Source organism: Natrix helvetica (genome assembly GCF_964273705.1).
Source record: "Natrix helvetica genome assembly, chromosome: 1".
NCBI classification, from domain to species: domain Eukaryota; kingdom Metazoa; phylum Chordata; class Lepidosauria; order Squamata; family Natricidae; genus Natrix; species Natrix helvetica.
In genome coordinates, this window is record NC_138548.1 from 47,277 (window position 1) to 72,139 (window position 24,863).

Genomic DNA, 24,863 nt, shown 5'->3' on the forward strand with positions numbered 1-24,863 from the left:
GCTGAGCCAGGGAATGTGCATGTACACACATGTGCGCAGAGAGGGAGTGGGGAAGGAGGGAGGAAGAGGGAGAAGCCCCAGATCTCCCCTTGGTGATTTTGCTCCTGGGGATTTCTGGATCCACTTTTGATTCTGGAACCAGCCCTGATTTCCACCCTTGCTTCTCCCCTCCTCTTTCCATATGGTTTCCATCCCATCCCTGCTTCCCCTCCATCCTGCCCCACCCGCCCTAGGGATGTTATTTATGGCCTATCTTTCCCAAGGCCTGCTTGGCAACTGGCCAGGAAAGTGAGGCAAGAGGATGGGAGTTGGGTTCCACTTCTTGGCTCTTCGACCATCCATAATCCATTTTGCAGAGCGCTTCCCCCTGCCCTGCTCCCAACCCCCCCCCATGAGAAGCACAGGTGCTATTTTTAGCTGCAGCCATGTTGCTCTGAGATGATGGGGGGGGGGGGTGCCTGTGAATTCTGCTGAAGGGTGAACCTCCAGCTTGTTCCTGACTCACACCTTTCCCTGAGAGTCTGAGCAACAGCTGCTGCTCCTGTTGCTCCGGGAGGGGGGGAGGCTGACAGTACATCTCTCCCTAACCCCCCAACCCCACCCCGCTGTGGGAGGAGGCTGCAGCTTGGGCATTCGCTCTCCTCCCTCCTCTGCTATCACCCCAATCGCCACCCTTCGTGGGACCCGCCCAAACTCGGTGGGAGAGCAGCCGGAAAGAAACGCGGAGGACTTTCCTCAGAGCGGTGCACACCCTGGCTTGGCTTGGTCAAAGCTTCTTCCTGGCTCCTCTGGGTATGAAGCGCCAAGGGGAGTGCACGGACAGCTGTCCCCGGTGCCACTCTAGGCCACGAGGGCTGTGGGTGATGCAGCCACGGGGCCCCACTTCTGACGCGCTCAGCTCCTGGTGAGTAGCCGTCCCGTCTGCTTAGTGCCAGCCCTTCAGTGGCTGCCACAAGGGCATCGTGGCCGGAGAAATTCTTTCACAGGGAGACCTGGAGCCGTCGGACCGCCTCCCGCTGCCGGCCGTGACCGGGGTCTTGGCTCGGTTCTTTCTTGCCCGCAGATCCCCGGCTGCTTTCTGGAGGCTGCTGGAGATATTTGTTTGCTGCTGCGGCCGCTGCGCTGAGCCGTCGGCCTGGCTTCCGCAGGGCTGGGAAGGCAGTGCAGCTGCGGGAGCCCCGGGCCCGCCCGTGCAGCTGCAAGCTGTCACCGAGCGCCGCTGTACAAGTCTGAGCTGCCTCCAAAGCGGCGGCGGCGGCAACAGCAACAAGCGTCGCGGATCTGTCCCATTGCGCTGCTCGCCCTTTGCCTAGAAGCGGAGACCTCGGGTTGCTCCTAACTCTTCTTTCTCCCTTCCAGAGCAAAGGGGCCCTTTCTTATGCTAGCTGGTGAGAAGCAGCTCCCAACCCGCGCTGTTTCTGGGCTAGGAGTCTGGTTGAGCTGAGGGAGCAAATAAGGTTAAGTCAGCTGATCTGGGACTTGAGAAAATGAAAATGAAAGAAGAAACTCTTTCCCCGGGAAGACACAGGGGGGATCTAGCATGGTTTCTGCTCAGGGTTTGCACTCAGGACTTTTGGATGGTGATCCACCGCCTTTACCAGCCTCTTGCTTCAGAATAAGAGTTGGAAAGGAACTTGAAGGTCTTTTGGTACCCCAGCAGGAGACCCCGTGCCATTCCAGACAAGTGGCTGTCCAATCTCTTCTTAAACGTCTCCAGTGATGGAACACCCACAACCTCTGGTGGCAGGCTGTTCCACTGGTTAATTTTTCTCACAAGAAGGAAACGTCTCCTTAATTCGAGGTTGGATCTCTCTTTAATGATCCTCCATCCATTACTTCCTGTCCTGCTGTCTGGTGTTTTGGAGAGCAGGTTGACCCCTCGTTTCCTGCTCCAAGGGCCACAAGGCCCATGCCCTCGCAGGAGCTGCCCTTTCTGCCCCCCCCCCCAACTGCCTCCTTTCCATTCTACGGTCCCTGGGCTGGAAATGTCCAGCCACCTGTGCAGGGAGGCTAAACCTTCTAGCAAAGCCTGGGACCTGATGGAAGAACAAGAAGTCTGCCTCTTCTGCTTTGTGCAACACTGAAACTCCCTTGTGTGCCAGTTAAATCATGCTCTCGCCTCTGTCACCCCCAATTCTTCCTGGTTGAGGACCTATCGAGAGCCACAGAAGCTGAGCTGTTGTGATATTGTGGAAGGGGACCGTTCTTCCACCCCCAGGTTCTTAAGGGAGATCACCACCACCACTTGTGATATCCTTAGTGGTGGGGCTGCACGTAGAACAGCTGCTGGCCCGCTTGGCAGTTGGTCCACCCACTTGGCTGATCTCCAGGGCATGCCCGCATGGCGGCTATTCTGGATGGCTGCAGTGGTTGGAATCCTGCAGCCCAGACTGCTGTTTTGTGGGTGGCAGTTCCATCTGTTTCAAACCATCTGTGGCCCTTTCTTGGTGCCAATCCCAGGCGGCAAAAGGGGCTCCTCCTCCAAGTGCCCCCTATCCCTCAGAGGACTTGGCCCTCTCCCCATGTGCCTGGCCCCTGAAAAGGATATCACCCCATGTAATTCCCCCAGTTTGCCCTTTGCTTTGCTCAGGACGATATGACATGAAAGTTGAAACCATGCTGTTTTCAGTCTATCTATGTCACTGATGGCTAATCTTTTTCCCATCACGTGCCAAAAGCAAGGGGAGCACGGGGGGGTCGTGTGTAGGCGTGCCCATCCCCATGCACGCACGACCCCCACCCTCCCCCCGCTTTTGGTGCACGGTGGACCTGTTTTTCGCCCTCCCCAGGCTCCAGTGGCTTTCTAGGAGCATGGGTAGGGGGGAAACTGTCTCCCTGCCCCCCCCAGAGGCCCAGGAGCTTCCGGAGGGAGAAAAATGTCCCAACACACAAACCGGAAGTCCGTTCCCGAACTTCCAGTTTGCACATTGGGTTGTTTTTCACCCTCTGGAGGCTTCAGGAAAGCCTCCAGAGGGTGAAAAATGGCCGAAGTCAGCTCGCCAGCGTGCACATGCGTGCTGGAGCTGACAGGGCAACACCTTGCGTGTCCTAACAAGTGGCTCCCTGTGCCACCTGTGGCACGCGTGCCATAGGTTCACCATCACGGATCTATGTGGTCACTCAGGGTCAAAAATACTTGGTGGCACATAATTGGTCAGAATGTTTTTTTAGATATGCAAAATAGTAGCACTAACTATACCTGTAATCGATCTGTATATTGTTCACCTCTGCACTGAGAACGCCCACCACCACCAGCCACTCCCCTTAGCCCCACATAGAGGAACCCCTTTCTGCCTGTCCCAGGCGACAGCCTTTTCCTTTAGGTGCTCCAGACAGTGGGAGGGCAGGTGGGGTTGGCAGCCCAAGGACAACCCCAGAAAGTCTTCCTTGGCCATCCATTGCTGAGGGAACTGGGGGGCTGGTCCAGAGATGCCCTCCTCAGGGGTCCTGGAATGGCAGGCTCAGGGATCAAAAGCATTTTGGGGGGACACCCACATTAAGGGGTGTTGTCCTCCCAAACGTGGTTGAATTTCCAACACTTGTCTTCATCTGCTTGGTTGTCTTCATCCACAGCCTGGTTTCAACAGGAGTTTGCATCGCTTTTTAAACTTAGTGGTGGACCCTTTAAGTTCGCCTTCTCCAAGGCGGGACGCAAACAGATTGACCAGACAAGATTATCATTCACTGAGGCCTCCCTGAAGAAGCCACTGCCCACAAGGCCACGACAGCTGGCCAAGACCTGCGCTGAGTATCCACTGCTGCTGCTGGCACTGCCACTGCGCTGCCGGATCCTGTGAAAAAGCAGCCTTTTTGCCGGCTGTTCGGAGTCAGGTCCGGCCTTCAGGGCGAAGGCTGCCAGTGCAGGTCCCTCATGGCTGTGCTTGCCAGGGAACTTAGGCGATGCTTGGCCCACATAGTCAACGCAGGGCAAGGCAGCCTTCAATCAGTTTTTCCCCCTGAGGGATGGTCAAGACACGGACTGAGATTTTTCCCTACTTTCTGGGACGCCTCATCTTCTCTCTCTGAAGGGCACTTTTACCTTTTGCTCCCAATTCTTCTCTACCACAATTTCTACCCTCCATTTGGAAGCTGCTCAGAAACCCTCGCCAGCCGTCCTCCTGCAGAGCTGGCAAAGGGGTCAGGCCAGGGAAGAGCCTCGTCGCTCACATGCTGTCTCTCCTAGCTCTGTTATTCTCTTCTTATTCTGCTCTTGGGGCCCTTGGAGGGCAGACATTGGCCCCTAGGCTGCAAACTGGGGGTCGGGAGGGGGGAGAACTGGGGTAGGGGAGGCTGTGCATCATAAAGGGGCAGAAGTGGGGATGGGGGGAGACTCTGCATCAGAAGGAGGCGAATGGTCTTGCTGAGAGACTCAAGGCAGATTGTTCAAGCATTGGCATATCTTTGCCACTACAGCTTGGCCAGTGTACACTTTTTCTCTAAGCTTGCAAGATATTGGCAAAGTGTTTTCTTCCCTTCCTGACAAAGGTTTTGGAAATGTTCATTTCTCTCTGGTTTTTCCCTGCAGGCAGCTGCCTCGCTGGAGGGTCCTGCTCCTGATTGGCCTGGTCTTTGCATGCACAGTTCAGGTGAGTCCACCCAGCCCAAACCCAGAAATGCTCTCCAGAACTGGGTGAGTCCCCTTCAGTCCACTCCCCCATTAAGCAGAGAGGCTTTGGGTCCACTCTGCTGACAGCATCCAGGAACTGGCCGCCTCCTCTCACGGAGGAGGAGAAGTTTGGAGGTCATGGAGGGCAGAGCCTGTGCCAGAGGGTTGGAGAAAGGAGGTGTTGTTTCTGCCTTTAGAAAGAGAAAATAAGAGGACTGAGGTCATTGCAGGCCAATCAGCTTGACGGTCACACAGACCTCCAGAACAGATTTTATGCTGTAAGAAGGAAAGAATGTCTGGCTTGACAGGAGCCAGCAGGGCTTTATCAAGAATAAGGCAGACCCTTTTTGACAGAATAACCCATTCAATTGACCAGGGAACAGGATGAACATGGTGTCCTTTGACTTCAGTAAAACATGGGACAAGTTGATAAATGATGATTGATTATGTACCATCAAGTCATCACTGACTGTTAGTGGCCCTGTAGAGGGCTTCTGTCCCTAGCCTGGTTCCTTGGGTGCCGCCATCACCACTGTGACCCCCCTTTTCTCTTGTCTGTCCCCCTCATCTTCTTTCCGCCTATCCCAGACGCTCCCTCAGGCAGCTGATATGATGCGTCTGAGTAGGATAATTTGAGCATTGCCATTTGTCCCTCAAGTAAGAACTCCCAGATTAACAAAATCTCCTAAGAAATCCTGGTAGAGAAACTGCAAACTGTGATTTTTTGGGAAATGATAAATGACTGTTAAACGTAAAGGAATATAAAGTTGGTTTATTTGAATGAAGTTAATTTATAGGTGTTATTTCTTGTCATTCTTAATGGACTTCCATTGTTAATAGGACTGAATGACGAAGTTTTAAGAATTGGTAGGTAAGAAATGAAGTGAGATATGGGAAGAAGAGATCTGTTGTGATAGGATAAGAGAAAGTGATAAGTAATAATAATAATAATAATAATAATAATAATAATAATAATAATAATAATAATAATAATTTTATTTGATTAGCCGCAACCCTCTCCCGAAGGACTCGGGGCGGTGTACAATCAAAACGGATAAAAATACACATAAGACAAACATATATACAAAAAGAACAGAGACATATACATATGTGCATGGAGGAGAGTTGACTTATAAGTGAAAGACAGTTAAAAACACAATTTAAAATCCCCTTAAATAAAATTACTAAATTAAAAAACCCATCAGGAGCGATACGAAGTTATGGTTGAGCCAGGCCAGCTATTTGGAAAAGGTGGGTCTTGAGCTTGACACGGAAGGAGCGGAGGTCAGTAGTGGTCCTAATATCCGGGGGGAGGTCATTCCACAGGGCTGGGCCCGCCACAGAGAAGGCTCTGCTCCTAGGCGCCGCCCCATGGCACTGTCTGGTGGACGGCACCTGGAGAAGTCCCTCTCTGTGCGAGCGGATGGGTCGTAGGGATGTATGGGGCAGAATACGATCCCGCAGGTAACTAGGTCCTGAGCCATGGAGCGCTTTAAAGATCGTAATCAAGACCTTGAAACACACTCGATAGACCACAGGAAGCCAGTGCAGCTCGCGCAGGAGAGGTGTCACATGGGAGTACTTAGTACTCCCCATAATCACCCGCGCGGCCGCATTCTGGACCAACTGCAGTCTCCGAGTGCATTTCAAGGGAAGCCCCATGTAGAGAGCGTTACAGTAGTCCAGGCGAGACGTCACCAGCGCATGGGTGACTGTGCGTAGGGCGTCCCGGTCCAATAGGGGGCGCAATTGGCGCACCAGGCGAACCTGGTGGAACGCCCCCCTGGCCACGGCTGTCACATGTTCATCCATGGACAGCCTGGCATCTAGGAGGACGCCCAAATTGCGCACCCGCTCCACGGGGGCGAGTTGAATGCCCCCAATGGCCAGGGATGGAATTATCTGGTTGAACCGGGGAGCCGGAACCCACAGCCACTCCGTCTTGGAAGGGTTGAGCCTGAGTCGGTTGTCATCCATCCAGACCCGTACGGCTTCCACACACCGGGACATCACTTCGACGGCCTCGTTGGGGTGGTTCGGGGTGGAAATGTACAGCTGAGTATCATCAGCGTACAGATGATATCCCACCCCGAAACCACGGATGATCTCACCCAGCGGCTTCATGTATGTGTTGAACAGGAGTGGCGAGAGGACCGACCCCTGTGGCACCCCACAAGTCAGGGGGCATAGGGTCGACCTCTGCTCCCCTGCCAACACACGTTGCGTCCGGCCAGAGAGGTAGGAGCCGAACCACCGCAAAACGGTGCCTCGGACCCCCAACCCCTCCAGTCGGTGCAACAGGATACCATGGTCGATGGTATCAAAAGCCGCCGAGAGGTCTAATAGGACCAGGATAGAGGAACAGCCCCTATCTCTGGCCCTCCAGAGATCATCTACCAACGCGACCAAGGCCGTCTCTATCAGAATTGTCTTGATGAAGGGAGAGTTGCTTCTTTATGACTTCCCCTTTTATGTGTGTGTTTATTAAAAAAATCTCTGCACTTTTTATTTTTTACGAATTTCACTTTGTGTTAGTTTTTTAAATCTATTTTTAATCTTTATTCATTTAAATCTAGAGTTGGAGCTCATCATTGATTTAATTTAGTTATTTGTTTTCTTGGTTTTGCTCTTGAATTCTCTTGTAAAGTGAAGTTTTAAACACTAGCATTTTCTTAATCCTTATGAGCCTCTTTTTCAGCTTTGTATTCCCCCCCGCCTCCAAGAAAATTTGGTCACTGTGCTGAGAAGCCAGGCTCCCTCGTGGCCGCCAGACGCCCGGGTGCAAGAAAATGCTTCAGAAAAGTGCCCACCGGCTCCAAGCAGTCAACCAAGTGCTGGCACAGCTGATGGGTTTGGTTGGCTACCCTGATCCAACCTGGCACCCATCATGATCAGTTCATGACGAGACACAGGGCCTTATGCCAATCATTGTGTTTATTTGTTTCGTAAACTTGTGTGCCACCCAATTCCCACTGACTCCCAAACAGAAAGATAATAAAACAATGCCATTATAAAAACAAGGAACAAAAGTTGGCAAAAACTAGGCAACCAGATGCAGCAGAGGCACCTCACCTATTGCCCAAAATAGGTCAACTGCAGGCTCCATGAGTGGTTCCTCCTGCCTACTCCCACAAGCAGCCACCAGGTGCCTTTTCCTTGGTCAGAGGGCAGAGGAGATGGTGAAGAGCCTTGAGGGGGGCGTCTTCACCTCTCCGTTCAATCCATGCTAGCAAGTGACAACAATAAGCTGCCCCTGTGCTTGGCATCTGCAGTAGAGAAGGGGAAGGGAGGGGAGATACCACTCTACACCATGGTCACCCACGAGCTGTTCTGGCAGCCATCATTCAGCAGCACAAGGACAGTCAAAGCACTCCTTTGTGCCGCTGAGGACATCACAGCCTTGGGGTGGGGGTGGGGAAGCATCCAGTAGCTCTCCCAAAATGGAGGGGAGGGAAAGCAGATATGATTGTTCAGGAGCAGGCATGGCCCTGCATGGAGGGGGCATGATCCTTCCTTTCTCCCTGCCAGCTGGCAGGCAGAGCACAAGATGAGAAGGGGGAGGCCCCATCCAGAGCAGCAGTCTGTCTGTCCGTCCATTGGACCAAAGAGGAAGCTGCCTGGGAAATGTTGTCTTCACTGGATGCTGATCAGGAGAGCAGAGGCAAAACAGGGATGGCCAAGATCCGTAGGAGCCATCCTTGAGGCAGGCACCTCGTAGGAAGCCTCAGGAACAGGAAATCTCACCACGAAGGGTTCCCAAAGAGGGTCTCTCGAGTCCATCTCATTGCCCCAGCAGCTTCAGAGAGGGCATCCCCTGCCATTGCCAGCAGAGGGGGGAGTTAGAGAAGGCCAGGCTGCCCATCTGGGACTGGAGTCAGGGGGGGAGGGAGGAAAGAAGCCTGATGACTCTCAGGAGATTGCCCTGGCCTGCAAGAGACACCTCCGGTGAGTGGGGCCTAAGGCAGTGATGGCAAACCACTGGCACGCGTGCCACAGGTGGCACACGGAGCCATTTGTCAGGGCACATGAGGCGCTGCCCTGTCAGCTGGCCAGGATGCATGCGCGGGCTGGCCAGCTGATTTAACCCTTTTTTAAAGCCATTTTTCACCCTCCCCAGGCTCCAGAGGCTTTATTGGAGACTGGGGAGGGCGAAAAGAGCCTCCCCTGCCCCCCCGAAGGCCCTCCAGAGGCTTCAGGGACCATCCGGAGGCTTCCCTGAAGCCTTCGGAACGCTTAAAATGACCCTCGAGCAATCCAGAAGTGATTTCCGGTTTGCTCGGAGGGTCGTTTTCAGCGCTCCGAAGGCGTCAGGGAAGCCTCCAGACGGTCCCTGAAGCCTTCGGAACACTTAAAACGACCCTCTAGCAATCCAAAGGCTTCAGGGAAGCCAGTCCCTGAAGCCTTCGGAGCACTCAAAACGATCCTCCGAGCAAACCACAAGTCACTTCCGGTTTGCTCGGAGGGTCGTTTTAAGCATTCCGAAGGCTTTAGGCAGGGACGTGCGGTCAGGGGAGGCAGAGCCTCACCGCTCTCATCATGAAAATAAAAAAAAGGGGGAAAGGGAAAAGGCGCTGAGGAGCCTTCCACACATGTGGTCGGGAATGGGACCACGTGTGCAGGAGGCTCCTCTAGCATCAGCCTCCCTCCTGCACACGTGGTCCCATTCCACGCCTTCCTAAGTCAACATGAAGGGGACCTCGGAGCGTGAGCCACGGTCCCGCGGAGCACGCTCCGTGGTCCCCTTCATGTTGACTCAGGAGTCAGGAAGGAGGGGAATGGGACCACGTGTGCAGGAGGCTGAGGCAGCCTCAGTCTCTTGCACACGTGGTCCCATTCTCCGCCTTCCCGAGTCAACGTGAAGGGGACCATGGAGCACGAGCCGCAGGACCACGGAGCATGAGCCGCGGTCCTCTTCATGTTGACTCAGGAAGGCGGGGAATGGGACCACTTGTGCAGGAGAAGCCTCCTGCACACGTGGTCCCATTCCCCGCCTTCCTGAGTCAGGGGGAGGGAAGGAGCCCCTGAAGGCAGCGAGCGGCACTGGAGGAGATAGCGGCCAATGCAAGCAGGTGATGCCTTGCGGAGGAGGGAGAAAGCAAAGCTGAAGACGCGGGTGGAGGCCCCTGGCTTTGCGGGAGGGAAGTGCCATGGTTTTGGGAGCGGAGGAAGGTCTCCATTTTGTGGGACTTTGGGGCGGCGAAGTTCTTGGCCCTGTTTCCTTCCCCAATCGCCTTGTACAGCTCAGAAAGAGAGCTCTGACTCGGCAAACGGACCCCGGGCTTGCACGCCTGCTCTGGGCGTGTCCGCAGGAGGGACGAAGAGACACCCGAGTCCTCCATGGGGCTTTCATTGTGCAATCAAATCCGGGAAAGAGAAACCTTCCGCTGTTTTTAAAGTCGGCTGGCACAGAAGGGGTTTTTGGGAGGAAAGCAGGTTTTTTTATTCCATGGTAATCCAGTTTCAGAGAGGTCAGGAGTCAGCCTTCCCCATATATTCAGATGGTTAAATTAATGTCGGAACCCAGGGTTGCCTGGTCTATCTCCAGTATGAAGTCATTGGGGTGTTTATTATAGAGTGCTTAAGTCAGCTTGGCATTCAGGTTATATGACTAATCCTTTACAAGTCTCTTTCCCCCCCAGCTTTTTAGGATGGCCTTTTTTTTTTAAAAAAAATCATCAATCACTCAGGAAGGAGGGGAATGGGACCATGTGTGCAGGAGGCTCCTCAGCGCTGGCCTCCTGCACACGTGGTCCCATTCCCCTCCTTCCTGAGTCAACATGAAGGGGACCGCGGCTCGCGCTGATGACGTCACCAGCCTCACCAGCCATAAACCTCACCACACATCACTGGCTTTAGGAAAGCCTCCGGACGGTCCCTGAAGCCTCTGGAGGGCCTCCGGGGGGGGAGGCTCTTTTCGCCCTCTCCAGGCTCCTATAAAGCCTCTGGAGCCTGGGGAGGGCGAAAAAAGCATGTAAAATGGGGGGGTCATGCCTGTTGTGCGCGCATGCACACTGGGGGGGTCGTGCATTGCATTATGGGTTCGGCACGCCCGCACACGACCCCCCTGCACTCCCCCCACTTGTGGCACGTTAGCCAAAAAAGGTTCGCCATTGCTGGCCTAAGGTGCCCCCTTCACTTCTCCCATGCAGTGACCGCATGGCCACCTGGCCTCCTCAGGGCTGCCCTTTCTTGGCCCCTTCAATCTGGGGGAATTCCCTCTTGGGGGGGGGCTTCTTCCACCAACCCTTGGGGGTGCCCCGGCCAGGGACTAGCCTTCTCAAAGCTTCCCTCTTCATTTGCACCTATGCCTGCTCTGGCCCCACATCCCTCACTGGCCCACATGGCCAAAGACTAGCTGGGCACGTCCTAAGAAATTGCCTCAGGATGACATAGAGGAGAAGACATGGTCTTGCTTCCAATTGAGAGTTGCTCAATAGGAGAAATCATGGCAAAGTCCAAAATAACAAACAAACACACACACACACACTTACTTTGGTGGCTGGGTTGGTGCATGTCTCCTCACTGGTGACTTTGCCATCTTCTTTTAAGTAGGGGAGAAACAATGGCCCACTGGACCTTGAACGGGAATCAGAGCCCCAGCATCGTCAGCAACCAGCCCATGGGACATGGACACACTGGGGCAGCTGGAGTGCTTGTTCCAGTACCTGTGGGGACGGCGTCTCCTTCCGGATCCGGAGGTGTATCAGGTGGGCACACGAGACATGTTTAGACGTAGCTGCTCAGGGAAAAACCCATCAGAATACAGAATAACAAGTATAACAGCCATAAGTTGGAAGGGTTGGAAGCGACCTTGGAGGTCTTCTAATTCTACTCCCTGCTCAAGCAGGAGACCCTATGGCTGTCCAGTCTCTTCTTAAAATCCTCCCGTGATGGACACCTACAACTTCTGAAAGCAAGCAGTTCCTTCTAGTTAATTATAATAATAATAATAAATATTTATTTCTTAGCCGCACCCTCTCCCGAAGGACTCGGGGCGGCGTACAACAAAACATAGGAAATAAATATATCGACATACATATAACAAAACATATACCAAGACATATATACGACATATACAAGGAGGAGGTGAACTGATAGATAAAAACAAGTAATAACACAATGTTTAAAAACCCCTAAATAAATTGAATGCAATTAAAATACCCCAAATAAAAAACCCGTCAGGAGCGATATAGTTGGATCAAAGTTGAGCCAGGCCAGCAACTTGAAAAAGGTGGGTCTTGAGCTTTACACGAAAGGAGCGGAGGTCAGAGGTATTCCTAATATCCGGGGGGAGGTCATTCCACAGGGCTGGGCCCGCCACAGAGAAGGCTCTACTCCTAGGCGCCGCCCCTCGACACTGTCTGGTGGACGGCACCTGGAGGAGGCCCTCTCTGTGCGAGCGGATTGTTTTCACTGTCAGGAAATTTCTCTTTAGTTCTAGGTTGATTCTCTCTTTGATTATTTTCATTATCTCTTGACCTGCCTTCACTCACTTTGGGAGAATAGGTTGATCCCCTCCTCTTTGTGGTGGCTCCTTAGATATTGGAAGACTGCTATCATGACACCCCTAGTCCTTCTTTTCATTAAACGAGATATACCCATTCCTGCAACCGTACATCATATGCGTTAGCCTCCAGTCCCCTAATCATCTTTGTGGCTCTTCTCTGCACTCTTTCTAAAATCCCAACATCTTTTTTGTATCATGGTGACCAAAACTGACCAAAGTATTCCAAATGTGGTTTGACCAATGCAATATACAGTACTACCACTTCATGTGACCTTGCTACTCTCCCTCTGATGATGCTGTCTAGGAGTGCATTGGCTGTTTTAGTAGCTGGAGCACCCTGCTGCCTTGTACTTAAGTGATTGTTCACTGGGACTCCTAGATCCTTCTCACAGTTGCTACTACCCTACCCCCACCCCCATTCTATATCTGTGCATTTGGTTTTTCTTGCCCAATGTAATGCCTTGCATTTTTTCACCACTGAATTGCATTTTGTAGGATAGGGCCGAGTGGTCTAATCTGCCGAAATCCTTCTATATTGTCAGCTGCACCCCCTCCCCCGCTGCCTTAATCAAATGCAGTCCCAGAGCTGCAGTGGAGGGTTTGTAAGAGAGAACAAGCAAAGTCAGAATATAAAACAACAACAACTTTTGTGATATTCTGCAGAATTGCTGTCATAGTCTTGTTTTCTTCAGTTGCTTGCCATGTTTCTTTGGATCTTCCATTAGTTCCTGTAGCTTTCCAGCTCAGCAATGACTAGAGTGTTGATCTAGCTTCCTCTTCTAGAACTAGCATTTCTGGGGGGTCCTTGGGGCTCTCTGAGCTGGGTTGTTTTCATGCAGATAGCAGGTAGCATCATCAGAAGGGAATGGGGTTTGCTCTCAGTTGATCTTCTAGTGCCTCACCCTGTCCCTGTTGGTGGGGGTGGTCTTAAGAGATTCTTTGGTTGGGCTGTTTACTGATGGCTTGTTTGGTAGTTTCTTGATAGGGGTATTGTTTACTATTGCTGGTCTGATGTTAATCCTGGAGTTAATACAATACAATACAATAGTAGAGTTGGAAGGGACCTTGGAGGTCTTCTAGTCCAACCCCCTGCCTAGGCAGGAAACCCTATACCGTTTCAGACAAATAGCTATCCAACATCTTCTTAAAGACTTCCAGTGTTGGGGCATTCACAACTTCTGGAGGCAAGCTGTTCCACTGATTAATTGTTCTCACTGTCAGGAAATTTCTCCTCAGTTCTAAGTTGCTTCTCTCCTTGATTAGTTTCCACCCATTGCTTCTTGTTCTACCCTCAGGTGCTTTGGAGAATAGTTTGACTCCCTCTTCTTTGTGGCAACCTCTGAGATATTGGAAGACTGCTATCATGTCTCCCCTAGTCCTTCTTTTCATTAAACTAGACATACCCAGTTCCTGCAACCGTTCTTCATATGTTTTAGTCTCCAGTCCCCTAATCATCTTTGTTGCTCTTCTCTGCACTCTTTCTAGAGTCTCCACATCTTTTTTACATCGTGGCGACCAGAACTGAATGCAGTATTCCAAGTGTGGCCTTACCAAGGCATTATAAAGTGGTATTAACACTTCACGTGATCTTGATTCTATCCCTCTGTTGATGCAGCCTAGAACTGTGTTGGCTTTTTTGGCAGCTGCTGCACACTGCTGGCTCATATTTAAATGGTTGTCCACTAGGACTCCAAGATCCCTTTCACAGTTACTACTACTGAGTAAGGTATCACCTATACTGTACCTGTGCATTCCGTTTTTGTTGCCTAAATGTAGAACCTTACTCTTTTCACCATTGAATTTCATTTTATTAGATAGTGCCCAATGTTCAAGTTTGTCAAGATCCTTCTGTATCTTAAGCCTATCTTCTGGAGTGTTGGCTATTCCTGCCAGCTTGGTATCATCTGCAAATTTGATGAGTTAATCTATACTCATCTGGATCTCAATGGTTGGTGGGGAAGTATTTCGATCTCTTTGTTCCCTTTTTGGCTTGTTGAGTATCTCTTTTGTACAGGATGTAGGTCTCACTTATGTGTCCTATTGGTGGCCAATTTGTCAGAGTGCCAGGCTTCCGGAAATCCCCTGCCGTTTTTGGACTTGGCTTGGTCTAGGATGGTCCCAGTTTCCCAGTTGAAACTATCATTAAGTCTGTCCATATGTTGTGAAAGGGAAGAGTTTCCCCCGTGTCTTCTGACTGCTCGTTGCTGTTCATGGATGACTTCTGCCAGCCTTCTGCCTGTTTGCCCTACATTGTGGCTCTTACACTCATTATATTGTATGTTATAGACATCTTGTTTTTACTTCTGAGGCTGCTGGGTCTTTGCTTTACTTATGATATTTGGGGAGGGCTGTTAGGGTTCTAAATACCATGCAGAAATAAATCATTGTCCAAGGTAAAACATCCTTAAAGGTACAATTTATTCCGCAGGCATGTTAGTACTGCTATGGAAATTTCAACTCTGGAAGTACATGCTCTGGGTTCACCCAGTTAAAGTTCATGATCTCTCCCCACACCCACAAATCCATCACATGTTCCAATCATCATCTTCCACGCTGGCATGTACACCCATCTTCTTCCGGCCAGGTGTCGAGGTGCTGAGACAAAAGATGACCTTGGCTTCTACAAAAGAATGTCAACAATCCATGCTACAATCCTACTCCTTTCTATTCCCCCCTCCCAACTACTACACTATTGAAACAGCATAGAAAATTATAAGAAAGTGTGGCAGGCCAAAGATCCTAAAAAGAATATAATTACAGGCCTGACAGGCGGCCTCTCCTCAAAAGAAAAACGTTTCCTGCAAAGAGAATAACATAAAAGTTAACATAACAAAATTAACCACCTCTTCTCCACCCAGGGGAACCCCTTGACTTCTCGGGAAACTTCCCATTGAATTGCTTTACTAACTTCTCCACTTTCAGGTTCCCACTGTTCACCCAATTAGCTTCAGACCAAGGGTAACCCTTCCAATGCACTAAGTACTGTAAGCAACCCCTATTCAGCCTGAAATCTACAATTTTTTCCACCTCAGATTGTGTTTCCCCTTCCATCACTAAAGGAGGAGATTGAGCTTGGGTGGATGCTCTTCTGTTAGACCCAATTACTGGTTTCAACAAGCTACAATGAAATTCTGGGTCAATTTCCCCTAGACTTCTGGGTAGACTGAGTTGAACTGTAACTGAGTTAACTATCTTCACTATTGGGAATGGACCTAGAAATTTTGGACCCAATTCCTTGCTAAGCATTTCTAATCTTATGTATTTGGTAGATACAAAAACATTGTCCCCCACACGGTAGGGGTTTAGGAATGAGCGACGTTGATCATCTTGCTTCTGGTAGGCTTCTGCCGCAACTGCTAGAGCCTTCTTCGTATTCTCCCATCCTTTCTTTAGCATGTCCATCCATTCACTCAAAGACATGAAAGAAGGAGGTTCTCTAGGCAACTCAGGCATGGCACCAACTTCCATGCCACTGGTAATCTGGAAACCCGCTAATCCTCTGCTGCTGTGGACCGCATCGTTGTACGCCACTTCGGCGAAGGGTAGCAAGTCCGACCAGTTGTCGTGCTGATAGTCCACAAAACACCTGATGTATTGTTCCACCACCGCATTGGCTCCCTCTGCTGCACCGTTCATGCTGGGATGAACCTCTGAGCTCAGTTCTTGTGTGGACCCAATAGATCTCAGGACCTCTCTCCAGAACTTGGCTGTGAACTGGACTCCGCGGTCTGAAATGATCTTCTTGGGTACTCCATGCAGGCGATAAATGTGTTTCACAACCATTTTCGCTAATTCGTTTGCGGATGGCAATCCTGAGCAAGCAATGAAGTGTGCCTGCTTAGAAACCAAATCAATAACAGTCCAAATTACTTTATGCCCACTGCTGTCTGGGAGTTCCATGATGAAGTCCATTGCGATCTCTTCCCATTGCCGTTTCGGGCTCTCTGCTGCAGGTGCTGTAGGTTCTGGGCTCTTGGATCCAATCATCCACGGTTGGCCTTGTTCCTCCTCCGAGGCCTCCCCCTTGGTAGGACTCTTCGTCACCTGAAGTTGGGGGTCCTCTTCCAGAGGTCGGTTGGGCATTTCCCCCTCTGAGGCCTCCCCCTTAGTTGGACTCTTTGTCACCTTCAGTTGGGGATCCTCCTCCGGAGATTGTTTGCCCTTTTCCTCTTCCGAGGCCTCCCTCTTGGTAGGACACTTCGTCACTTTAAGTTGGGGATCCTCTTCCAGAGGTTGTTGGCCCAGATGACTTTTCTGTGCAGGCATCTGGGGCCCTCTCTTAACCACCGTGGCAATTGATACACACGTTTGTTCTTCGGCAATTCCCTCCTCCGAGGCCTCCCCCTTGGTAGGACTCTTCGCCACCTGAAGTTGGGGATCCTCTTCCAGAGGTCGTTTAGGCTTTTCCCCCTCCGAGGCCTCCCCCTTAGTTGGACTCTTTGTCACCTTAAGTTGGGGATCCTCCTCCGGAGATTGTCTGCCCTTTTCCTCTTCCGAGGCCTCCCCCTTGGTAGGACACTTCCTCACCTTAAGTTGGGGATCCTCTTCCAGAGGTTGTTGGCCCAGATGACTCTTCTGTGGTGGCATCTGGGACCCTCTCTTTACCGCCGTGGTGGTTGGTGCGCACGTTTGTGGCATTGGGGCTGGAGCCAAACACTCTGACGCTCTGTGGCCAAGTTGACAACAATGGTGGCATTTAATTGGCCCCCACGAGGAATGGAACCTAGTTACATCTCTAAACTTAGGAACCGTTTCATCACACTGCCTTGCTCTCCAACTTGCAGCTGCCCCCTTGGTAAACCCTTCTTCCATGGTGGAGATTGCTTCTCTGTAGGAAGGTGGAGTAAGAACCTTTTGGGGCATTGCAGATGCACCTTGTCCCGCTTCCCATCTTGCAGGCCTGGCTTTGGTAATCCCTTCTTCCATGTTGGTGATTGCTACTCTGTAGGAAGGTGGGGTAAGAACCACTTGGGGCCTTACAGGCGCACAATTTCCCGCCATCCATCCCGCAGGCCTCCCTTTGATAATACCTTCTTCCATGGAGATTTCTTCTCTGTAGGAAGGTCTGGTAAGAACCTTTTGGGGCCTTGCAGGGGAGACTGGAACCGGTGGGGAGGTCAATCCCTCGGTTGGCCACTGCCCAGCTTTCTGCCATGGTGCCATCTGCTGAGGGAGGGCAGGTGCCCACTGGCATCCCTCCCATCCATGACCTGGGGTTAAGACCCATCCCGGGGTTGCCTGCTTCACAGGTTGCAGCTCAACCAATGATGGCTGGCTAGGGGGTTTTACGTGCCAAGGACCCTCCTGTTGGCTTGGAGGAGTTATGGGCCAAGTAGGTGCCCTTTGCTGGCTTGGATGAGTTATGGGCCAAGTAGGTGCCCTCTGCTGGCTTGGAGCATTTCCCCATGCTGATGGCAAAGGAGTTTGTAAGTAGCATCTTTTCCATCCAAGTCCTGGGAGGAAAGCCCAATTTACTGCCCAATTTGCTTCATTTACTGGTTGCAGCCCCATTTGTGGTGGCTTGCAAGTGACAGATGCTGGAAAAATTCCTTCTTCCTGCCTCCTTTGAAATTCCCATTTTGAAAGGGAATCTCTCTCCCATCTAGTTGCAGGGTGATATGCCATTTCATTTATTGCCGTCTGGAAGGAGCCCAAACCTCCGTTCTAAGGGTGTTTTTTTTTTCCAATCTTGCTTCTAAGCTGGGGGGGAAGGAGGGGGAGCATGCACTCACAATTTTGCTGAAGAAGTCCGTCTGAGATTTCCTTCGTCTTGTCGCGTCTCCTCCTGCATTCCTCCAGATGCAATTAAACTGGAAACAGCATTCCATTGCCTTTGAAGTTCCGTACTCCTCTTCTTATCACCAAAAGCTTCTCATTAATTCTTATCTGATATTTACGCTGTCCCGGTCAGCATTGGGAATGCCGAGACCCACATCACCAGATCTTCCTTCACCAGCCCTTCCCCCTTGATAGGGGGAGGGAGCTAGTGAAATATTTTTAAAGTAGAGAGTTGAAATAATGTTAGGGTTCTAAATACCATGCAGAAATAAATCATTGTCCAAGGTAAAACATCCTTAAAGGTACAATTTATTCCGCAGGCATGTTAGTACTGCTATGGAAATTTCAACTCTGGAAGTACATGCTCTGGGTTCACCCAGTTAAAGTTCATGATCTCTCCCCACACCCACAAATCCATCACATGTTCCAATCATCATCTTCCACGCTGGCATGTACACCCATCTTCTTCCGGCCAGGTGTCGAGGTGCTGAGACAAAAGATGACCTTGGCTTCTACAAAAGAATGTCAACAATCCATGCTACAATCCTACTCCTTTCTATTCCCCGCTCCCAACTACTACACTATTGAAACAGCATAGAAAATTATAAGAAAGTGTGGCAGGCCAAAGATCCTAAAAAGAATATAATTACAGGCCTGACAAGGGCTTTAGTTGGCTTGTTTGTTTCACTCTGATTCCATGTGGTAATAATAATAATAATAACAACAACAACAATAGTAATAATAGTAATATTATTATTATTCGATTGTATCACAGCGGCCAGTTCATTCGCCGGATTTGGCATTGATTACGATGAATGGTTGACAACTGGAAAAACATACCTGATTCAGAAAGATAATAATAATAATAATAATAAATTTGAATTTATTAGCCGCTCCCTTTCCAGGCAGGACTCGGGGCGGCGTACAATGGGCATATAGGACATAGAAACATGTGTACAAACACATAAACACATAAACATACAAAAATACAGAGACACACATGCACGGAGGAGGTAACCAATTACAACATTTAGACAGTTAAAATCCCCATTAAAATACCCCAATTGTAAAAGACCCAATGTACAATTAAAATTTAAAATTTAAAAAGACAGTCAGGAGGAGTGAGAAAAATTACGGTTGAGCCAGGCCAGATAATTGAAAGAGGTGGGTCTTCAGCTGTACACGGAAGGAGCGGAGGTTGGAAGTAATCCTGATGTCACGGGGGAGGTCATTCCACAGGGCTGGGCCCATCACAGAGAAGGCTCTGCTCCTGGGTGTCGCCCCCCGACACTGTTTGGCGGACGGCACCCGGAGAAGTCCCTCTCTGTGTGAGCGAATTGGTCGCAGGGATGTGTGGGGCAGGATGCGATCCTGCATGTAACTAGGCCCTGTGCCATGAAGCGCTTTAAAGATCATAATCAAAACCTTGAAACGCACTCGGTAGACCACAGGAAGCCAGTGCAGCTCGCGCAGGAGAGGTGTTACAGGGGAGTATCTAGTCCTCCCCATAATCACCCGCGCGGCCGCGTTCTGGACCAACTGCAGTCTCCGAGTGCATCTCAAGGGAAGCCCCATGTAGAGAGCATTGCAGTAGTCCAGGCGAGACGTCACTAGCGCATGGGTGACTGTGCGTAGGGCATCCCGGTCCAATAAGGGGCGCAATTGGCGCATCAGGCGGACCTGATGGAACGCCCCCCTTGCCACGGCTGTTACATGGTCATCCATGGACAGCCGGGCATCTAGGAGGACGCCCAAATTGCGCACCTGTTCCATGGGGGCTAGTTGCACGCCCCCGATGGCCAGAGATGGAAGCACCTGGTTGAACCGGGAGGCCGGAAGCCACAGCCACTCCGTCTTGGAAGGGTTGAGTTTTAGTCGGTTGCCATCCATCCAGACCCGTACGGCCTCCAAACACCGGGACATCATTTCGACGGCCTCATTGGGGTGGTTCGGGGTGGAAATGTATAGCTGAGTATCATCAGCATACAGATGATATCCCACCCCAAAACCACGGATGATCTCGCCCAGCGGTTTCATGTATGTGTTGAACAGGAGAGGCGAGAGCACCGATCCCTGTGGCACTCCACATGTGAGTGGCCTCCGGGTCGATCTCTGTTCCCCTGCCAACACACGTTGCGTCCGGTCAGAGAGGTAGGAGCCAAACCACCGTAAAACGGTGCCCCTGACTCCCAACCCCTCTAGCCGGTGCAACAGGATACCATGGTCGATGGTATCGAATGCCGCCGAGAGATCTAATAGGACCAGGATAGAGGAACAACCCCTATCTCTGGCCCTCCAGAGATCATCAACCAATGCGACCAAGGCCGTCTCGGTGCTGTGCCCGGGACGGAAGCCGGACTGGCGCGGGTCTAGATAATCATTTTCCTCCAGGTGACGTGGGAACTGCTGTACCACCACACTCTCTACAACCTTCGCTAAGAAAGGAAGGTTGGAGACTGGACGATAATTGACTAGGTCCATTGGGTCCAGGGAAGGCTTCTTGAGCAGGGGCCTCACCACCGCCTCTTTCAAGGCGGCCGGTAGAGACCCCTCACCCAACGAGGCGTTCACTAGGCCCAGGAGCCAGTCGCGCGTAACCTCCCAGGATGCCAGTACAAGCCAGGAGGGACACGGGTCCAATAAACATGTGGTGGGTCGCAGACGTCCACGCAACCTGTCCAAATCCTCGATGGCAACCGAGTCAAACTCCTCCCAAAGCGGTCCCTCAAGACTCGCCACGGGCGTCTCTACTGAACTACTGAAAGGGGCCCATCCCATCCGGATTTGAGCGACTTTGTCCTGTAGATATTTCCCAAACTCCTCTGCTCTGCCCTGTAAAGGGGCTTCCCGCGGTCTCTCAAACAAGAGGGAGCGAGTCACCCGAAACAGGGCGGCAGGGCGGTTATCTGCGGACGCAATAAGAGCGGCGCAATGTTGACGTTTGGCCGCTCTTAATGCCACGAGGTACGTCCTCAAATAGGCTCGTGCCTGTGCTCGGTCGAATTCGGAACGGGAGGATCTCCAACGACTCTCTAGGCGTCTCTTGTGGCGTTTCATCACCCTTAGCTCCTCGGTAAACCAAGGGGCCAGGGTGGTTCGTCGCCGCAGGAGAGGCCGCAAAGGCGCCACCCGGTCTAGGGCCCCGGTAGTCGCACTATTCCATGCGTCTACCAGGTCCTCCACTCGGGGGCGGGTCAGGTCCACAGGAGGTGGCCCAAGCTCCGTCTGGAACCTATCTGGTTCCATCAGACGCTTGGGGCGGAACCATCTAATACCTTCCAGTTCCGCCTCCTCGCGGCGGGGGGTAGCACCAGGGAAGTCCAGCCGGAGAAGTGAGTGATCCGACCATGACAGGGGAATAATGGTAGGATCCCCTATTCCCAGATCACTCATCCACTGGCCAGAGACAAAGACAAGGTCCAGCGTGTGGCCTCCCTCGTGAGTAGGGCCCTGAATTAACTGGGTCAGGTCCATGGCTGTCATGGAAGCCATGAACTCCCGAACCCCCTCAGACGCTTCTCCCAACGACGGCAGATTAAAATCCCCCATCACTAAAAGTTTGGGGGTCTCAACCGCCACCGATGAGATCAGCTCGAGGAGTTCAGGCAGGGCCGCTGACGTATAGCGAGGAGCCAGGTATACTATCAGCAGGCCCAACTGCCTCCCTGGGCCCCATCTCACGACGAGGGACTCACACCCGGATGTCTGTGGCACGGTGAACTCTCTCGGCTCTAAGTCTTCCCGGATAATCACTGCTACCCCGCCGCCCCTTCCCTGGGCCCGAGGCTGGTGAAATGCTCGATAACCTGGCGGGCACATTTCCACGAGGGGTAGACCTCCCTCGTGGCCCAACCAAAAGATGCAACCAAAGGAACAATACCTGAAAACTACAGACCAATAACATGCTTGCCAACAACCTTTAAATTACTCACAGGCATTATTGCAGATAACATTATGGATTATTTGGAAACAAACAACATCTTGCCAGTAGTGCAAAAAGGCAACAAAAGAAGGTGTAAGGGCACAAAAGATCAGCTCCTAATTGATAAAATGATATTAGAAAATTGTAAGAAAAGAAAAACGAACTTGAATATGGTCTGGATTGATTATAAAAAAGCATTCGACTCATTGCCACTGTAGGAAGTTATCACCCAGCCCTCTCCCAGAAAAATGATATATCCTAGGAAATATTGAAAAGGCAGATTATTATATTTTCCTGGATGTGAAAAAGGGAGAAACACATTTTAAACACAAAGTAAATTCCTGCAGCTTCCGGCCCATCCCCACTTTGTCAATGGGCCATTAAGAAGGCCAAGTTAGTCCACTTTACATAATAAAGAGTTCTCCTCTTCAACTCCACAGTGATGGGATTAAGGCAGGATAATAAGCCTTTACTCAACTGACCACATGGCATCTGAACTCAATCAAACCTGGATTCAAAACTCAGCCTAGAGCCGTGATGGCAAACCCATGGCACGCGTGCCACAAGTGGCACGCGGAGCCATTTGTCAGCGCACGCGAGGCGCTGCCCTGTCAGCTGGCCAGCACGCATGCGTGCGCTGGCCAGCTGAGTTCACCTTTTTAAAAGCTATTTTTCGCCTTCCCCAGGCTCCAGAGGCTTTATAGGAGCCTGGGGAGGGCGAAAAGAGCCTCCCCCCCCCCGGAGGCTTCAGGGAATGTCCGGAGGCTTCCCTGAAGCCTTTGGAACACTTGCTCGGATGGTCGTTTTAAGTGCTCTGAAGGCTTCAGGGAAGCCTCGGGACTGTCCCTGAACAGGCACGAGACGTGCGTCTCCATCGCCCGGGCCCGGATCGCCTCCGCCGCGCGGCGCCTCAGGCTCGAGGCGATCTGGGCCCGGGCGATGGAGGAAAGAGCTGGGAGACAAAGGAGGGGAAAGGCGGCAGGCAGCCGAGTTGCGACTATTGTCGCCGCTGCTGCCGCCGTTCACAGGACCCGCCTCTCACCCTCTTCCTCCAGTCGGCAGGCTCCGACTCGTTCACTGCCTGCCGGGCCCCGGTGCCGCGTTCGAGCCGGAGGGGGAAAGGAGGAGAAGGAGAAGGAGGACAACAAAGCCCCCTTCGCTTTCCCCATCGCCCCCCTTTCACCTTAATCCTTGCGATGGCACGGCTAGAGGAGGAGGAGGAGGAGGCGATGGCGGAGTGGCCGAAGCCTGACGGACTTCCCTTCGGCCGAGCCCGTCCTAGCAGTGGTGGCGGCGGCGGCAGCGATGTGAAGGCCGGGCGCAAGGACGCTGAGCCTGAGGCGCCGCGCGGCGGAGGCGATCCAGGCCTGGGCGATGGAGACGCACGTCTCGTGCCTGTTCAGGGACCGTCCCGAGGCTTCCCTGAAGCCTTCAGAGCGCTTAAAACGACCATCCGAGCAACCCGGAAGTCACTTCCGGGTTGCTCGGAGGGTGATTTTAAGTGTTCCGAAGGCTTCAGGGAAGCCTCCGGACGTTCCCTGAAGCCTCTGGGGGGGCGGGGGAGGCTCTTTTCGCCCTCCCCAGGCTCCTATAAAGCCTCTGGAGCCTGGGGAAGGCGAAAAAATCATGCAAAAATGGGCGCGTTGTGCGCGCATGCGCACTGGAGGTGCGTTGCATTATGGGTGCGGCACGCCCGCACACGACCCCCCCGCGCTCTCCCCACTTGTGGCACGCGAGCCAAAAAAGGTTTGCCATCGCTGGCCTAGAGGGTTGCCCTTGCACGGGCCCATGGGAGTCTGGCAACCAATCAGAATACATTTCTTACACAGGAACAGGAAACAGATAGGTGGGGCAGAACAGATTATAAAAAGCCCTGCAAGGCTCTTCTCTTTCTCCTCTCTCTTCTCCTCTCTTCTCTTCCCTTCTCTTCTCCACCAACATTGAAGCATGTGATCACCTTTTCTGTTCAGGACTCAGGCCATGTGGTCCTGTCCACCATTAAAACCATCTTTCCAAGCAGCCTCCATGTTTCCAGTGTCTTTTTCCCCACTTGGAGCCGAACCCAGAAGGACATTTCTTCCAACACCACATAGTTGGATCATAAAATGCTTAGAAACAACTGGCATTAGTAAAAATATTACATCCTTCAATGAAAAGGCGATGAAACAATGGAGAACTGAGTTGGCAGTAGGGAATGAGAACTACGGAATGGTTAATATCAAGGAGGAATTTTCCAGGGTGATTCACTTTCATCTCTTCTCTTCATCATCGCGATGATCCCACTATCAGTAATCTTTAAAAAAATGAAATTAGGCTACCAAACAGCCAAAGAAGCTGAAAAAATTTCACAATTATATATGGATAATTTGAAACTCTATGGAAAGTCAGAAATAGAAATCCAATCACTGACAAACACAGTCCGAGTATTCAGCACCAATATTTCAATGCAGTTTGGCATGGAAAAATGCGCCACTGTATCCATAGAAAGGGGCAAAATCACTACATGTGAGGGAATTGAAATGCCCAATGGCCAACTAATTAAATGCAACGAAAATGAAGCCTACAAATACTTGGGCATTTTGCAGTTGGATAACATCAAACATGGAGAAGTAAAAACTATTGTCAGGAGAGAGTACACCAACAGAGTTAGGAAAATTTTGAAATCTAAATTAAATGGTGGAAATACAATCAAGGCCATAAATACCTGGGCAATATCAGTTATAAGATACACAGCTGGTATAGTTAATTGGACACAAGCTGATTTGGACATTTTGGACCGAAAAACCAGGAAACTAATGACAATGCACTACTTAAAATTATAATATTAAAACAACAACAAACTGGTGGGAACATAAGCCTGAAAAAGTCACCGAAAATCAGATGGTCAAGATCCTGTGGGATTTTCGTATACAAACAGACAAAATACTAGTGCATAACACACCAGACATCACACTGGTTGAGAAAAATAAGGTTACAATCATAGACATCGCAATACCATCACAATACCATACTACATTTAGGCAACAAAAATGGAATGCACAGGTACAGTA

General features: G+C 51.2%; 1 protein-coding gene across 1 annotated transcript in view; it reads left to right on the forward strand.

Annotated features, from left to right (window-relative positions):
• The first annotated feature begins 688 nt into the window (after positions 1-688).
• Positions 689-24,863, forward strand: part of ADAMTSL5 (ADAMTS like 5) — a 56,933-nt gene continuing 32,758 nt past the window's right edge. Inside the window, exons 1-3 of the mRNA XM_081945734.1 lie at positions 689-904; positions 4,526-4,586; positions 11,159-11,313. Of these exons, the coding sequence (XP_081801860.1) occupies positions 795-904; positions 4,526-4,586; positions 11,159-11,313 (326 nt within the window). The 5' untranslated portion in view covers positions 689-794. The remainder of the gene's footprint in view (positions 905-4,525; positions 4,587-11,158; positions 11,314-24,863) is intronic.